Source organism: Chiroxiphia lanceolata, chromosome 18 (assembly GCF_009829145.1).
Source record: "Chiroxiphia lanceolata isolate bChiLan1 chromosome 18, bChiLan1.pri, whole genome shotgun sequence".
Lineage (NCBI taxonomy): Eukaryota > Metazoa > Chordata > Aves > Passeriformes > Pipridae > Chiroxiphia > Chiroxiphia lanceolata.
Window position 1 is genome coordinate 4,007,744 of NC_045654.1, and position 18,424 is coordinate 4,026,167.

Sequence of the window (18,424 nt, forward strand, 5' to 3'; positions counted from 1 at the left end):
ACAAATGTTGGTGGGAGCATGTATTTTTCTCACAGACAAAAGGAATGTGAGCCCGAAAAAAAAAAGAGAATTTCCTGCTAGTCAGATATTCCCTTCCTCCAGAGCTAACATTCACTTACATGATGCCATAGAATCCAATCTCCCTTTACCAGAAAATAGAGTTTTCTGGTACACGATGTGAAAAAGGCTATCCAAAACCTAAACAAATCTGTTTAACTTCTTATTCCTATTAGGAATAAAACAAACTTAAAAACACACACACACCTTCCCCCCCAGTGAAGAAACAACAAAACCTCTGACTCCATAAGTTTTTGCTTTTTACTTTCTTTATTTCTTTGCTCGTTCCATGTGGTACCTTATGAGACTGGATTTAAACCACGTGCTAACCACTCTTCCTTCCTTTGCTGGAATTACAGAGATATTTTGGGATTCTCTTACTACACTCCCCATGTCTTTGAAGGGTATTGTAACATAAAGCATCAGTCTCACAATGAACGAGTTCCTGGTGCTCACATTGTACATCATAAGGCAGAAGCAATAACTTACCTTCAGTTAAACCTCAGTACGTCAAATAGTGAAAAAATATTTTTCAAAACTCTGCTCCCTCCCAGAATATTTTATTATTAAACGAAACTTTCATACTCACAGCATCAGCCTCAGCTTTTTCTCTGGAAACTCTCCCACCTGCCACTATTGATTCCAGTGCTGTGACCCAGCGCTGTTTGTCAGGGAAGCTGGGTGCTAACAGGTAGAGTGTTCTACCAGGCCAGCAAGTGGTGTGTGGATGAGACTCCAATTTTAGGATATATGGCACATCTGAGATGTTATATAGATAGAATAAGACTTAGATTAGTTTTTGGAATATTGTCAGTGGACTTAAAATCAACACCTTTCAGCCTCATTGGAGAGAAGTTGTATTTATCATGACATGTTACCATGGCAATTGATACACTGGTTTCTCCTTTACAGGTCCTGCACAGGCTAGCTACTTACAACTAAATATTAGCTGGATGTATGCAATCCATACATACAATGCTCTCTTTACTAAACAAAAATCTTGCCTTTTATTCAAAAGAGAAAGAAATTCCATTGTGGAAAAAAAAAAATAGAAAACCAGCCAGTTGACTAAATTTTTCCCTGTACTGATTAAGAAAAATCTGTAAAAACTGGTTATGGAAACCTTTGTTTTTAACAATCTGTATCCTTTAATGTCAAAGTCAAGACATACAGAATCTTATCATCAGTTCTATTCAGTACATACAAATCAACACATCAACATTTTTTCATAATAAGAGACTATACATCCCACAGTACTTTTAAGTTAATGGCTTTCTGGTGAGAGCACAATGGTGGCATGAGGTATGACACATCACACTTGATAGAGAAGAAATTTAAATAAACCGAGTGTTTACGCTACAAATCTCTGGGAATTTACTTCCATTTGGGTGGATGATCATATTAACCACAGTGCAACTACCACGACAGAAGCAACGGCCTGCATGGAACCAGATCTAGAGTGCTGAGCTATTCCCCCAGTTCAGAGAGAGGTAACCTCAAAATTACAGAGTTACAGAATGGAAGTTAAAGGGAGAATATTCTGTTCAGCCAAGCAGAAGGCTAAGTGATGGCAAGCCAGATGAAATCCATTTGACCTCATCTACGTAAGATTCTCACCTGTCTTTGCTGTATTGGTAAGCTCAGTAGCTCCTACAGCTCCATGAACAGTTACATCACCATCAGGAAGGCAGAGCTCAAATTCCTCCAGAGGCCTCTGTCCAGCTGCAGGGGAGTGGGGAGACAGATTAAGAATGAACAAAGAGGTAGCAAGAAAATAACTGTAATAGCAAAATGAAGTGGATGCACAATGGATGTTTCACAGCTGGATTATTATGACATGCCAGCTAACAAAATGGTTAAGGATCTAGAAAAACAACGATGTTGCTTTATTACTGGAGATTTAGCTAAACTAGATATGACCATAGCAAACAGTAACAATCTTTAAGCCTCTCAACTCACCAAACAACATCTGAAGATTAAAAAATAGGTTCTTCCTAGAAATGCTAAGTTACCTTCTCTTGCTTCTGCATCATAAATGAGCACTTTGGTTCCTTCCAGGACAATATACTTCCTGTCCCAGCCCTGCTGCCCACGTTTATTATTCCTGAAGGAAATAAGCACAAAGCCATGTTGGACTTTCTGCTCGGATCCTACATAAAACAAACATGCAACTCCTACAAAGTTCAGTGCAGCACTTGTAATTGTAGTGGTGGTAACTGTAATGCCCATGCAATGGGCACGTACCAATTATCTCATTGTAAGAGCCAGGATAATATTAGGAACTCTTCCAAATATTTCAGCACCAAGATTCCCGTTTATACCTTGGCACTTTCATCCACCCCTCGAGACGCAGACTGCTGCTTGGCTCCTTCAGCTGCAGACCAGGAGAATTCATTTTATCCCGGCAGAACGCTTCGGAGAAGTGCGTGGCATATTCTGCTGGCAGCCCACAAGTAGCTGGCAAGCAAGTTGAGCATTTTGGGTGACACATCACCTGGCATTCTGACAAAAAGGACAGAGGAAAAACTTATGTTAAACGCCACAAAAATCATGACACAGCTGCCTCAACTTCTACCGCGCAAATCCCGGCTTCTCCAAGAACCTCCTTCCAGGCTAAACCACCAGATGATTTCTAAGGCAGAACGTTTGCACCAACTAGTTTCAAAGCCTTCCTATCGGTCCTTTCTTCAGCTTGCACTGAAAATCTGTTCCAGCTGGCTGTGGATGTTCCTGCCCCCCCAGCCCCGCCGTGTTGTGCCCCCTCACCCAGACACTTGGACGCCTGCCGGCCGAAGTGCACCGTGTCCAGGCACACGGCACATTTGGTGGCCCTCATGTTCAGCCCCACGTTGAAGCGATGGGGGATGTTGTGGTGCATTCGCTCCTTCAGGCGGCGGCTGTACTCTGGAAGGGACAACATTTATCATCAGGGGGAACGCTGGGAGAGGAAAGTTACAGGAGGTTTTGGCAGTTGAAGGCAGCAAAAAGTGACACCGTTTATCTGTGAAGGCCCTGCTGAACACAGACTCTATTTTCCTTTGCAATCTGCACATCTTAAGCTACGTTACGGCCTCAGGAATTACCTTATACAGGTGCCCAGGCTGTAGAACAGACTGTAGAACTGTAACAGCTCATGTTTGGTGCAGCAAGGCTATGTCAATCAAACCACCTAAATTTCAAGCCTGCACTCAGATGTGCTAAAGTAATGTCTCTGCTTTGCTCACAGCTAACAAACCCTTCCACACCTATCCTGGGCAATCAATACACTCCTTCCTGCAGCCTTCATGCTGTAACACCAGCCCCTGCACTCATAAAGCATCTTAAATCCCTGTTAGTGGATCTATCCTTCAAGGCATTGTCTTTTACTGATGAACGTGATTCTCTTCCCTGCCCATGACCTGCCTCTGAGGACATTTCCCCATGGCAATGCTACCCACCCTCACAGCACCCTGGGCCTCCCCAGTTCTCTGCCAGGGCTGGACCAGTCTGTGGATTCTGGCTTTTTCCAGCTAAAGGCTGGAGGTCTCAGTTCAGAGTCTCTCTCTGGAACACTGGTTAACCAAGAATAAATGAGCAGAGCCCTCAATCGCTCACTTTTTTCTGGTGATCCTCCCCCCTTCATTCTCAAAAATATGGAGGGATATCACCTTTTTCTAGTTAATAGGATACTAATGTCAGCTTTGATGTGGTATCTTACTTTTATGCCTAACCCAAGTCTCTTCCCTTTACCAGAAGTCTTGATAGAAACTTTCTGTTTAGCAGAACAAATCTGCAGACAAGTAAAAATGTTAACTGCTAAGAAAACACCCATAAATCCCTTTGTCAATGCAGGGAGTAGAACAGAAAACACACTCCTTTGAAGAAAACATACTCCTTTGAAAGAAACATACTCTTAAAACAATTCATGCTAATAATTATTTCCTTACTGAAGTTTTCAGAAACATATTATCCAAACAGAATTTCAAAACAAAAAAAATAAAAACAAAACTCATCATCTGATAACCCTACAATTAAAAAAAACGGGGTTTGGAGTTAAAAAAATAGAGATAGCATTGACATGATAGAGAGAAGAAGTTGGCCAGGAGCCTACCCTCTGGTGTGGAGGATTCCTTCCTGCGGCTGGAGGGAGGAGCCAGCAGGCTGATGGGAGTGGGCTGGTGCTCCGGGGAGCGGACTATGGCAGACATGATGATCTGCTGCCTGGCCGTGGCTGGAGTGGATGGATGAGGGTGGTCGGATATTTTCCGATGAGCAGCTACAGACAAGATAAGTGCCACTTCAGTTAACACAACCAACACGACACACTGGTTCACAGCAGCGGTTCTGTGCGACCACTCAGCAGTTACAACCCGCAGAACAAAGCGTAGCCCTATTGCATCTTCACAAGAGGGGATAATGATTAAACAACACGAGTTACTGCTACAGTGGCACACAATTAAAGGCACGTTTTCAGACCAAAAACGTGTGTCTCCTTCCAGATTCACCTTTTCTGTTAACCCCTACCTTCTTCACGAGCAGATCTGAGTTCAATGCGTGTTTTCTGAAGAGCCTCCTCCAGCTCAGCAGAACGAGCCTTCTCCTTCTCCAGTGCCACTTTCAGCTCATTGTATTGCAGGGGAACCTGTGTGGGTAAAGAAGGGTCCTCTTTCCGCCGACTAAACAGGCCCTAGCAACAGAAACACACAGACAACTCCTAACTCCTAGCAAGAGATGGCTTAAACTAGGCAAGGTGACACTGGCTAGTGTCAGTCCGGCCAGAGGGCCTAATGGCAATTCTGTTATGCTTAAGGATGGATTTTTAGTTCAAATTGGCACTGGAGAGAACATGTTGAGATATGGATTCATTTAAAGAGGGACGTACGTTACCTGTTAGTACTCACACCTGGAGTTTCCGAAAGCATCTAAACAGAGGATCTCAAAATACGTGGTTAAAATTAAATTACTTAATTCAACATGACAGAACAGCTTATGACAGGGATGTGACACAAGTCACATCACCTGACTAATTAGTCCTATGCTGTGACTACAAGACAACCACTCTAGATGCACACTAAGTTCATACACATGTAAATACTTACCATTAAAATAAAAACATGCTTAAAATTCTGTATTCCCACAGCCTCACTGAGGTGGAGCTACTGGGTTGTAGGAATAACAAAATACAGGAAAGGCCACAAAGAACACATTCTGCCTAATGAAGTTTGCATTCAGCAACTCGGAGTGGTCTTAAATGAGGACACATTTTGTTACACAAAGGAAGATAAAACAGAATATTAAGAATACACAGCACATAACCAATCACAAAACCATTTAATTCCATGCCTCCCAAACCTGCTTCACCCACCTTTTTCTTTTTTGCTGGTTGGTCCATCTTTGCCTGCAGGAAATCAATGAGTTTAGTTTGCTGAGAAATAGTGCCCTCCATTTTCACTTTTTCATGGGAATAGAGAACCTGTGAACCACACACACGTGTAAGAAATTTCATCTTATCAGAAGAAACAAACAGACAACTCAATAGCAAAACAGAGCTAAAAAACAGTGTAAGGGAAGTGTCAAACAGAAACGGCAGAACATTCTAAAACCTCACAGGGAACGAGGCAGAGTCCTGCCCTGCTTCCTCACCCTCACCTGAATGTTTTCCAGCTGATATTCCAGGTCACTCCTTTCAGTCTTCAGAAGATCTGCTCGGTCCAGAGCCTCTTGCAGACCTTGAGTCAGGCGGAAGATGTGATTCTTTTGCAGATCCATTTGCTGCTGCAGCTTTGCCTGCTGTTAATAGGAAAACAAAGGCCAGTGTTTTGGGGTTGCTGCTTGCTTGTTTGTAAGTAAAACAAGTTAAACATTATCACTCCTTGTAAAAGATCATTGCAGAACTTAAAAGTAAACAGACACCTCTTTAAAAGCTGGAATATTACAACATTCTAGAAGATTCCCCGCCTTCCAGAGTGCATTAAAAGTAAACAAGCATTTCTATGTAGAGCATTTATATTAATCTGTAGCAGTGCCATTTCTTTCACCTGCACGTTCAAGTTATTTGCTTTTTTGAGCACTTAAAATCTTGTAATTGTTAATTAGACTGCACGTACAGAATTGTTAAATAGGCTGCACATGAAGAGTTTCTTGACACCACTTTCTCAAGCTCTCTATACAACCACCAGCAGCCATCTCAGTACTTTGTAATAATAAATTAAAAAAGTAATCTTTACTGTAAACCAGGCTAGTCATAGTCACATGAGATAAGGAAAATTTTGGCCAGCTGTTTACATCTTTGTCTCTAACTAACAACAGAAAAGGGCACATGACAAACTACTCTTTTAGAATTTACACTTTATTGATGAGAAAGTCCCTGAGAAGGAAAACCATGATCAGTCATATGTAATAAAGCAAGAGCCAGAAATCTTTTGTTGTGATGCATAATGGAGTTCTCAGCTCTGGGGTACCCTGCCAGTACCCCAAGAAGAGCAGGAGACTAATTGCCCCTAATCACTCGTTGCCTGCGTTCAATGATTCCCTGATACAGTGCAGGTGTGTGACCTTGGATCTGACTCCTGGGACCCAAATTAATGATGAAAAAGGGCTGTGAGAAGCCTCACCTGTGACCTCCACCTGTGCACTCCCAGCACATTGCCTAAAGAGCTGGTTTTAAGCTGTGGTCCTTGCACTTGGCCTGGTCAGAGCTGTGTCTGGGCACAGACCTGGCCTTGCAGACCTGGCCTAGGACCTGCCCCATGGCTACAGGCTCCTGTAATGATCACTGAGCCACCACTGAACCTGGGTACCTTCCCCAAACCTGCTCTGCTCTTCTTGTTCTGGTTCTGTGCCCACTGGGTGCAAGGTTCTGTCCTTGCCTGACGTGCTGCCCTCCTCTTGGCTCCCAGCTCACCTTCCCCTGAGAAGCAGTTCACTCTTATTGCTCCCCAACACAGCCACACACTCTGCAAAGTTTTAAGTAAAAACAACTCCCCCACCTTGATTAATCTCCCCAGTTATACAGGAGAAGGATGGATGTGTAACACTTATTCACACAACCTCCCCCCCTCAAGATGTGGAACCTTCTGAAGTTCTAACATGAGTCTCCAAGGTTACCTCCTCCAGAAGTCTCTGCTTGAGCTCCCTTTCTGTCTCAAGCTTCTGTTGTAAACTGCGAGCGTTCATCTCCAACATGGCATGCTTCTTCTCCAGGTCATTGAGCTAGGCAGGTGGGATAGAGGGTCAGGATAACACTGAACACTGATAAATAGAGCATTCCACAATCCTAAAATCCAACTTCACCAAGCACGTGCTAAATAATGACATAATTATCCTTTCCTTACTTGCAAAAAACCAACCAAATGACATTTTGGAGTGTTCAAATGCAGATACCAAGTTATTGAAGGACTTCATCATTCCAGGCATCATAGGCTGCTTTTGCTTCAGTCTTTTTCAGAGATAATCTGAGGTCTTTGGCTTGAAGATAGAATTCTATTCTATGACCTCCAGTTCTTTTTAATTTGTTTTAACATCTTGAAAAAAGCTGCTCGAGGCCACATTTCTACAAATAATATCAACAGAAAAGTATTTCATCTAATTATAAAAGTCTAGGGTTGAAAGTTACTTACCTTATCAGAAAGGCTCTCTGCTTTGAGCTTTTGTTCCTTGAGTGCTTGCTGGAGGGCCAGAATCTCTGCCTTGTGTTCCTTGACAGCCAGTTCTACCACCTGGCGAGACTCAGTAATACGCTGATCTGCTCTCACTCTGCATTAAAATGGAAAATAATGTTACCTAACTCCTTTCAGGCTTGACCTCTCCCTGGTGTGCAGTGGCATCAAGAGCTCTTTCAGGGGTTGCCTCAAATTCAAGATGTTACTTTATGAAGCCAGACTGTTTGCTGCAACACTTTTATATTATATAACTCTGTTCCTGCCCCTGCTAGAACTACAGCCTTAAAATTTCAAGACCCCACAGGAAGAGTTAAGAACAAAGACTATTTTTCCATATAATAAAGTAGAAGATAATAAATCAAGACATTTTAAAAACTACAGTGATAAATACCACTCCCCTTGAATCTCTCACTTGCAAAGAAACAAAAGGAACAATATCACTGGTGAATGACTATTAACTAATAAACCATTTTTAGAACTACCTCACAAGATTTTATATTTAGTTCCAACTCCCATATCCTATGCTAAATATAATTTTTGTACTAGCTTCTATAGAGTATTTTCACAAAAGTTAATAAAAGGGGGAGGAGGGGAGAGAGACCTGCTCTGTTTCTCAGTATCCAGCATCCTCTGCAGCTCTCTGACTCGACATTCAAACTGGGACTTCTCATCCCCTAGAACATTTCTCCAGGCTTCCCACTGACGCTCTTTCTCCAGGAGTTCATCATTCAGGGCCTCCAAGTCCATTACTTGCTCTTCCAGCATCGTACATGTTGTCTTCAAGGCCTCCATAGTCTAAAAATAAATCCTCCTATCAATTCTCACATCCCACATCAAGCGTGCACTTTAAGCTTCAGCCTTACCATTTAAATTACAGCACATGCAAATTGGCAGCAAACATAAGCTGGTAAATCACAACCCATTTATTTCAAGGCTCCCCTACATTCACTTGCGATCGCCGATAATGTCAGTTCGGTCTCATTACGAACATTTTGAGATTTCCAGGGTCACAGAACCAAAAATGAATAATTCTAAATATCTTCAGATATTTAATTATATCCTAAATATCTTCAAAGTGCAAAATTTCTAAAGTAAAATTCCGTAAAAACACAATGGGAAATACCAGAAATTTCCATTCACTAAAAACGGCTCTGGGAAGGGAGGCTTACAGGCCCCTGGAAGCTTACTCATTCCTTATAGGCTTCCAGATTTAAAAGAATTTTTTGCCTTTGAGATAATTAGCCAGCTATCACCAAGAGATCATGGCCCAGACTTGGAGAGCCTCACCTGTTTCTGGCTGGTGAGCTGCATCTCCCTCTCGGTGATCTCTCGGCGCAGGTGGTCGACTTCACTTCGCAGCTGCACAACCTCATCGTTGGCCCCCGAGGCCTCGTCGAGTTGTTTGGACAGGAAGAAATTCTGGTTGTTCAGTTCTGCATTGTCTTCAGTGAGCTGGTTCAGCTGCTCTTCCAAATCCGAAATCACCTGGAAAGAAAAACAAATTAAATTACATGGCAGCGAGCACAGGTTTGTGAATAAGTGTTCTCGCACAGAAACATTTATTGCCAAGCTTTTACACTCTTTTCAAATTTAAACAAAAGTAAACGGTACATTTTTATGCATAGGAGTGTACTTCACTTAGGTAGAGGGTTTTGTTTCTTACAGAAAATAACCTGTTTTTTTCTTAATCTGGTTCAGAGTACAAATATGCTGCAATGCAATTTATTATATGAGTGAACTGTCACAGCTAAAGCTCTGGGTTGGGAGTCAGGAGCTCTGGTTGTATTCCCAGCCCTGCTGCTGACTTGCAGTGCCTTTGCCAAAGCACTTTTCTTTTTTTTTTGCCTCAATTTCCCCTAAGAGCAATGAGGTCAATACCTTTCAGAGAGGCTTTCAAAGAGTGGTATTGAAGAAAACTGACTGAGAGGTGCAGTGGAGGCACTAAAACCTGATGGATACCCCTGGGAATTGCTTGTATTATTATAGGTAACACTGTGTGTAACCAGGAAAGGCAGAGAAATTTTAAGAAATATAAAGTAGCAGCATTATGGATGGGACCACTAGGAAAGAAATTACTGTGGTAACACAACAGACTAACAGAAAACCAGTGAAAAGAAAAAAATGCCTTTGGGTGAAGTGGAAACGTTTAATCAGAACAGCATTCCACTTAACACTTTAAACCACTTTTCCCTTAAATTTAAAGAAAAATATAAACAACGGTGGGCCATTTTCACATTTGATTTTTATGAATGAAAGGCCTGAACACAGGGTGGATGAATATGTACCTCCTCCTAACTCAAAACCAACGTCACCACAACAGAAGAGAAAGAAATCTCAGTATAATCTTGAAATCAGCTTAATAAAAAGAATTTCAGAAACTGGTAAATTCCATACAATTCATATTCAACCCTCAAAAATATGTTCTAGAGGCTTTTTTGCCTGGATGTCAAAGAAAAGTGAATAAGACACTTCATTAAATGGGAAAATAATAAAAACCCAGAGCACAGTTGGCCACACATTCAAATTTAAATATTCCAATTTCCTACACAAGCCAAGGACTTAAATATCTAAAGCAGCAGAGAATAGAGCACACAGCTCTTCTCAGCTCTCTGGAAATATGACAGCCACTTCTTTTTGAAGGATCACTAACACAGATTTTGGCAGCCTTTTACCATGCCTCTCCTAGACCTAAATTAACAGTATTTGGTTTTTAAACTGTAAGCAGAAGTCCAACAGACATTACTCCCTGCTGGGTGAAGGGGAGTTCCTGCCACCCATATGTTCAGGGTCGAATCAAGATGATTCACACTCCACAACACAACATTTCTAATGAGAGTCTGATTGTGTGCTCCTTCCTGAGCACACAAAACTGCCCTGCTCAAAACACACATTTTATTCTGGATTGTTTGCACCAAGCTTTCCGAGAAGGCAGCCTGTGTCAGAAGGATGTGTTACTGTTTGTATTGCTACCAGGATAAGAACTTAGACATGTATTTATAGAAACAAAAAGGAGCAAAAGAACATTTGTTTTTACAGTGTTTTACCTACCATTCTTCCAACAGCTGAGATCTCAGCTAACTGCCAGATAAGAAACTTTCTTTTCCTTCCACTTGCTTTTATTTTTATATTTAACTACATCACTTATCTCAGCAGTTTGAAGATGTATTTTATATATCCATGGTTTCTTCCACATCTATTTTATATATTAATACAAGTACTTCTATAAAAATTATTAAACTAGCTTTGAAGCACAAGAAAGCAGAGATGGGGGAAACACAAAATGGATAAAGTTACATGCAGAGTTAATGTGTCAAACTACTTAATGAATTATTAAAACTGGCTGCATTTCAAGTTGATTTAATTCCTTAAGGGCTAGAAGTTGAGCTCCCATTTTCTTTTATTCTGTGTTCTGAGATTTTGACTTCTTTCCTTGAATATAACTAAAATTAAACCAAGTCATTTTATATTTCACTGCTACATTTTACCTAGTAGGATATTTCTGGAAAATTTCAGACAAATAAAGCAGTTAAGAAAGGAGGATTCCAGAAGAAGTGATTTGATCTCCTTTCTTGAATATTTTTCTGACAGTGTATTTACTGACAATTCCAAAATGCCCTGGCTTAAATTCCAACTATATTATAACCTATATAATGTAATCCATACAGATTGATAGATTTAATTTTTTTTAACTAGAGAAAATTTGTTCTTTTTGGTACAATTTTCCATTTTTCATGGGGAAAGGAGGAATCTGTTAACAAATCCAGTTTTTAAAAGCTATCTACAGCTATAGAGAACCCAACAGAATGAGAGAGTTTATTAATACTATAAAGCCTAAAGAGTAATGGGTAATACTGACACAGGAAAATGGGACATGGTGTGATATAAATGCCTGTCCTGGGGTCCAACAAAAAAGAAAATACAAATCAAAAAACCACATTTAATTGGAATTGTTGTCTTAGGCATAAATACATAGACACAACCTATGCCAGAATCCTGCACCTGGAAAGAGTTAATAGCTTTAGGTATTTTTTTTTTCAGTTAAGGAAATCCCCAGGCAAAAAAAAACCCACCAAAAAAACAAACCCAAACCAACCAACCCTAAGCTATTCTGAAGGTAAATTTGAAGTATATGAAAAGAAAGTCTGCAAGAAAACACTATTAAATCCTTTAGAAACACATAATATAAATATAAAAATCTTCACATTTAAAGTTTATAAAACAACTAAACACTTGAAAGCTTGGAAAAGCAATCCTAGACCATCTAGGCCACTGCATCATCACTCGCAGAGCAATTGGAATTTTCTCTTCAATTTTTGCACATCTTCATCACAACTAATCCTTAAAAGAGAGATATCACCTAACTACACCACGCTCATCTTGGCAGATTGTTCACTACATGCCACATCTAAGCACTCAACTTGTCTTTATACAGATACAGAAGACTCTGTTTCATTTTTAGATATTACAAAACAACCCAAGCAGAGCAGCTCCTCAGCAGAAGGGACCACACACTGCACAATTCCTTCCCTGTTGCACAGTTTGAGGAAAGCAGGGTGTTCCTCTAGTGAGACTGAGCACGTTCCCAGCTGTTACACCTGGCTCTATAAACCTCTCCAGCCATAGATCAAATTAAACATCACAGCAACAAGCAGTCAGGGCCATGATGATTGGGTTTGCATATCAGACACAATGTCCAGAACTTAATCCACATGTTCCATGTAGCAAAACTCCAGGCAAAGTAACGAGGAAAAGGAGAAAAAGAAGGAGTTTTAGTTATATACTAGTAACTGCAGCTTGCAAACTTCTCCATACCCTTATTCCTTCATAAAGATGTCTCAGTTCTCAGATGCCCCCAATGAACATGCAGAAAAATGCAAGGACACAGCAAGGGAAACTCTTTTGGGATGCTTTCAGCAGCATGTTATTTGGAGCTTAACGTAATTCCAGACTAATAGTTTTCCTCTATCCACTTCCAGTCCTCCCCATCCCCACTAATCTCTACTAGAAAGCTACCTGTCAGAAGCAAATAGGAAACAATGAAAAGTTGTCTCTCAGCCCCAAATTCCTGTGAGGAGGAAGCAAGAGCAGACATCAGCCTTGCTTTGTCTCACATCTGGATCTGAGACGAAGCTTTTCAGACAGACAAATCCCAGCAGTGTAACGGAGCAGAGCACCCACAACAGCTGCAGAGGGATTGTATTTCTACCTGTTTGATCTGTTTATAACAATGAATCCCTCACTTTCCTCCCCTTTCCACAGTCAGACAACATCTGTGCCTTGAAACACACCTTATACAGGGATCTCAATCTCCAAAAACCCATCATGGCTTAGCTTGAGGGACGTTGCTCTCATGGGGAGCTGCAGAGCAGTAGGACACTGCACTGTCTGCATTCCTCTCCTTCCCACACCAACCCAGGATTAAAACACAGTCCTTGGACTCCTCTGCCAACCAGGAGCCTCATCCTCAAATGAAATTATGGAGATGCTGTCCATGGTCTACGTCCCATTAACCTCTTTCACAGCAACACCCCAGAAGTCTCTGACTTTTTTAAAGCTACAGAAATTCAATCTCTGCCTGCAACTGGTATGTGCCATCATATTTTCTGTGAAATGAGAATCAGGATAACCCCCTCCCACCCAACAGCAATTTTCTCTTTTTGTTTTTTACAAATTTAACAAAGCCATTTATGTTTTTGCCTGGGTATTAGCCTTGTTACAGTGGGCAAGATCCCTTTACTCTGAAACATAATTTAGCATAAAGTATATAACATCTTTGGATATAATTTTGGAAGCTGTCAAGAACACAGACTATTCTTGTAGGCCAGCTCACTGAGCCAATGGGGAATCAGGATCTTAGACTGAAGTCAGTAAGACTTCATGCATGACTAAAATTATACACGTGCCTGATGAGCTCACAGACTCATTGCCTCAATATCCAATCTCAGGGGCAAGTGCAGAATCAAGCCTGTTAATGCTTAAATGGGAACACAAGATGACAAAAGAAACTTGAGGAGAGAAGATACTCTTTGTTTTATTGGAGAAAACTTGAATAAATGGAAATGCAGCATCCAATTAGTGTTAAGAAATTCTCATTGCTAGAGTAAAAGTAACAGTCTGTATCTGAAAAACAAGATTCAGATAGTGGTTCTCTAGTATTTTACTAAGCTGAGTGTAAACACTTTATAGAATTCTTTTCTTCTAAATATTTAAAGGCTTTACTCCCTGCTTACTGAATGTTTTCTTTTTGAAACATTTCTAGTATTGTTTAGATAACTTAGTTGTATTTTTAATTTTACACATGTTGATGATCCCAGAACAAGCCATAATTCAGAGGCATCTGGAAACAATGGACAAATATGTAAATTTTCCTATTTAAAAATGCCTTTTATTTCTAGATCTTTCTCTAGTGGCCTGGAAAATACTTCCTATACTTCAAATGGATCACATTTTTGATAGAATTGATGTAGGGAACTAGTTCTTCTCCCTCAGTAGAGTTGCTGGATGAGCTATCCTTGTGAGAAGACTGTGATAAAATACTACTCTCTGTGTGTGCCCACAAGCCCTCTGTGTGCAGCAGGCACAACAATTCACAATTTTTGTTGTAACTAGGTATCCTGCTATTTCTTGCTCAACTGAGAGCCAGAGAAAGCAAATTTTAGCATTTTCTTTTTGACCCCCAATAATAAAAGAGAGATGTCACAAGGGGAAACAATGCAGAGCTATCAGAGCAACTGAATATAAATTCACAAACAAGGCAGAAAGCATGACCAACACCACAGCAATGGTCTCTGTGTCTCTGACCCAAAACCAGCAAATTTAAAATTAACAAACAGGAGAACCTAAAAAAATATCTCCTCGCACAGAGACCTCAGCAAGAGGAATAACAAGTGTGCAATAAACATACAAGGAAAGCAGACACACATTTGAGTTAAGCCTCCAATCAGAAGCTGTGACCTTTGTGAAGCTAGAGAGACAGAAAAAATACCAAAGAAAGTAGATTAAGTATTTTTATTTATCTTTTGAATACTACAAAAGTACTGAAGTAATTCAATATTTCAATATTTTTTCCTGTCTAATCTTATTTTCATAATTCTTATGCTGTTTGAGGCTTCTCAGTAAGATCAAATAAAAATAATTCCCTACCAAAGTTTGCCAGACTAGTTCAAGGAGTTTGTATCAGCTTAAAAAGGATATCTTTTGAGAACTTGCTAAAAGAATAAACCCGTCCATTGTCATGCTGTATAAGTAGCAGCATATTACAATTATTCCCTTGGAGTGCTGTCTGATTTTAAAAGGAGTATAAATTCTAATCACCTTCAAGTGGAATCACATGGTCACCAAAAAGCACAGCCTGTATCATACTGGTTACCATCAGATAAACACAAGGCTGAAACATCTGGTGAAGGCACCATAATTAGTGTCCCTGACCCTCACTGTCAGGAGAAGATTGCCCTGATTTCCTCTCAGAGCTCCTCAGCAGACAGGATGGACAGCTAGGACCAGTCATAACACAGAACAGGAAAGTTTCTGTCCATGGTCAATTAAATTATACATGGCATTCTCCTGGGCTGGAAAGAGAATGCATGATGAGCATGTATTATTCATTTAGGAACTATTTAATTAATTTCTTATTGATGAAGATGTCTGATCCCACTTATCCCACTGAAGGGCCTGACAATGCACAACACTTTTACAAATCCTTTGATGCAGAACCTTTGAAGCTCTCGACATTCTGGAAATGTTATGGGTCACTCTTTACTGCTGGAGCTTGTTCACCACACTTAGAGACAAAGTGTTACTGGATAATGAGTTACAGACTCTGCAAGGCAGCCAACCCTGCAGAGAACAGAAACCACTGCTTCCACATATGGTTTTTGCCTCCATGGAGATCACATAAGTGTTTGCATAGAAAGCTGCAGTTCTGACTGAAGGGCAAGGTATAGAGCAAAAGAAGAGAACTATGGATGTAAGATATATGATGACACACATGGAGCTAGAGGATCAATCTAAGAAAATGAAGAAGGGAACAAAAAGTAAAGATTCTTGTGCAGGATTTCTTCACCTCTGGATATTTTATGAACAGAAGAATGCCCTTGCTGAAGTGCTAAAGAGTAAGTGAGGAAAACAGAATGACTCTCATCCTGAAAAGGTATTCTTGGAAGATGGAAACTTGTAGAGATACTGAGTCCTACAGCATGAAAAATTGAATTTGAAGAAATCACTGGTAGTAGGGAAACAATCAAGATAAAAAAATCCCAGAATTAAACCCTGCTTACAGGGTGGGGAAGGAGAAAAAGCCTAGAGGGATCAGCAATCACTGCTGATCCAGAGGACTGTGGTGCTCATCCAACACTTCTGTAATTCAAGTCATTGGAAGGTAGATGCCCTCTATCAACCATCATAAACAAGTGTGAAGACTGTTAAACCTCAAGAATCCCTGTGGATAGACAAAGCCCTTGGACATCTGTCCTGGACTGATGAAATGAATCCAAAAACATGTCAAAGATTTCAAGGTGAAAATTCAGATCCTGGAGTCCTCTCTGCACTTTGAGCAGACAACTACATGTCAACGTATTATTTGGAACCTTAACACTCCTTGCCTCTTCAAATAGTGTCAAAATCCTCCTTAAAACCCACTCTGGCCTAGATCTACAATGCAGCTCAGGATTTGGACAGGTAGATCTTTTCTTCTTGTAAGCAGAAAAGATCTTCACCTACAGTCATTTTTTGCAGCTGCTACACCATTCTTATTAGCTGCACTGCAATGAGATATTTTAATTTACTTTCTTCTCCAAAAAGAAGAATAGTATCAATTTCATGATCAGACTAAAACCTCAAAATTGAGGTTTACCTGAAACCTAAAAGAAATCAAATCCAATCCATCCAGGTCCTACTAACACCTTGAAGCCAGAAGTCCACATTAGGAACTAGTGTCATCAAGGATTAAAGGAGGAAATTGTTTGTTTCATTATCCTTAATTTCAAAATAATTCAATGATCTGTATTTAATACTCACTGTGCAGCTATTACGAAGGGCTTCAAATTTACGCTGGATTTCATCTCTATGTGCCTAAAGGAGGTAAGAAGTTAATCATCAATTTTTCATACATTAGAATTCGAATCCAACAGCTGTTGCTAAACAAACTGCAGAACAATCTACCAGCAAGCAAAGTTTGGAAGGCAGATACTGCAGGGTATGAAAGCACTTTGCAGTGGCAAAGAACTGATTAGCAAAAGTCACATCCTACTTAATCAAAATACACTTATGGCTCCCAGTTCTGAACTGCTTTAGAAAAATGTACAAACTCAAGAATGGAATTAGGTAACAACAGGTTCCTTCTGAAGTGGTCAGCAGAAGACTTGTTGATCCCATTTTAAGTTTGTACATTCTTGACATTATCATTTGAGCTGGTTTTACTTCCATATCCAGATTGGTATTTCATAGAAAATAAACACTGCATACAATTTAATGCTTGCAAAGAAAAGCTATAATGATATACTGTGCAAGCCATCCCAAACAGCTCTGCCAATCTACCTGAATCCTACCACAAAGTCCCTTTTAAATCCCGAGCCTCTCTAAAAAGCAGTGATAAAACACAATAATCAATTCTTTGGAAGACAGCATCCAAAGCATGGAAAAGTGCAAACACTTTTTTTAAAGAATGCAGGATTGCATGCACCATTTTACCCCCTAATTTACAAGCAAAGCATGACAAAGCAAAAAGTTCTTGTTTCAGCCTCATGGCCTCTCTCAAAATTCATGAAAGGGATTTAAAAAGTGTCTAATGTCATGTGCTAAAGGTAACCTGTGTAAAGGTTAGTGCACGAGCACATCCAGCCACCTTTCTTCATTCAGAACATTTCCCTTAGAGCCAAGAGACTAAACAGGAAAAAACTGTTCAGCACAAGTCAAATATGAGAGCTAAAAAGCTATCTTACCACCACAGGCAAGGTGAAAAATAAAAAAAAAGAAGTATATAAAAAAATCCATGACAGGAACACTCCCCAGCCCACCAAACTGGACTGTCTCACAGCAGCTGCTCCAAGAGCACCACCATTCTGCCAAATTAACTGAAGCAATGACTGAGTGAACACAGGTCATGAATATTCATCTGTTTCACTGTTGGGTAAAGATATCAAGCACATCACCAGCCCACTGGCAGTGATATTAGTTGTTATGCAAAGCTTTCAGCTGGGAGGGGACTGCCTCAGTTTTGAGCAGAAAAGAACCCGATGCCATGTTCTATTCAGATATTCTTAGGCCTCGATGCTGTTGCTGCACTTGCCCAGCTTGTGCCCACTTTAGAACTGAGGGAATGGTTCTCCCATTCATCTCCCAAAGCATCAGCTTAATTCCAGCACCCACGTCAGCTGAGCCCACCACCCCTTCCAAAAAGCAGCAATGGCAGGAATACTCGGAACAGTTCTTTGATTAAATGCCACTGGAGCACAAGAATGCACATTGCCAACGCTTCCAAATAACAGGATTTGAAGGTCATTAAAGGCTGCTGCACAAAGGGGTTTAGCTGGTAGCAGGTCATCTCCACTCTCTACCCCACAACCCTGGGAATCTTTTGTGATGGAAATATTTCTTAGAATCAAACAGTTTGAAAGAATGCTTTTGTACTCAAGAGACAGCAACCAGCAACATATAATCTAGAATTCCATTTACAGGGGGCTGGGGTGGAAGAGGGTGGCAAGACTTGAACTTTTTTTTTTTTCCTTTCT

The 18,424-nt window shown here is 40.5% G+C and overlaps 1 protein-coding gene across 9 annotated transcripts in view; it reads right to left on the minus strand.

Annotated features, from left to right (window-relative positions):
* Positions 1-18,424, minus strand: part of CIT (citron rho-interacting serine/threonine kinase) — a 74,883-nt gene that overhangs the window by 12,272 nt on the left and 44,187 nt on the right. For 6 of the 9 annotated variants that reach the window (XM_032705583.1, XM_032705582.1, XM_032705581.1 and 3 more), the window contains 14 exons: positions 16,713-16,766; positions 8,985-9,182; positions 8,299-8,492; positions 7,656-7,791; positions 7,144-7,248; positions 5,686-5,826; positions 5,402-5,509; positions 4,561-4,723; positions 4,148-4,312; positions 2,824-2,961; positions 2,379-2,559; positions 2,070-2,161; positions 1,675-1,779; positions 647-816 (listed from right to left, as the gene is read on the minus strand). In XM_032705583.1, coding sequence (XP_032561474.1) covers positions 647-816; positions 1,675-1,779; positions 2,070-2,161; positions 2,379-2,559; positions 2,824-2,961; positions 4,148-4,312; positions 4,561-4,723; positions 5,402-5,509; positions 5,686-5,826; positions 7,144-7,248; positions 7,656-7,791; positions 8,299-8,492; positions 8,985-9,182; positions 16,713-16,766 — 1,950 coding nt within the window. The remainder of the gene's footprint in view (positions 1-646; positions 817-1,674; positions 1,780-2,069; positions 2,162-2,378; positions 2,560-2,823; positions 2,962-4,147; positions 4,313-4,560; positions 4,724-5,401; positions 5,510-5,685; positions 5,827-7,143; positions 7,249-7,655; positions 7,792-8,298; positions 8,493-8,984; positions 9,183-16,712; positions 16,767-18,424) is intronic. The other 3 variants (XM_032705585.1, XM_032705584.1, XM_032705586.1) reach the window with 2 other exon arrangements.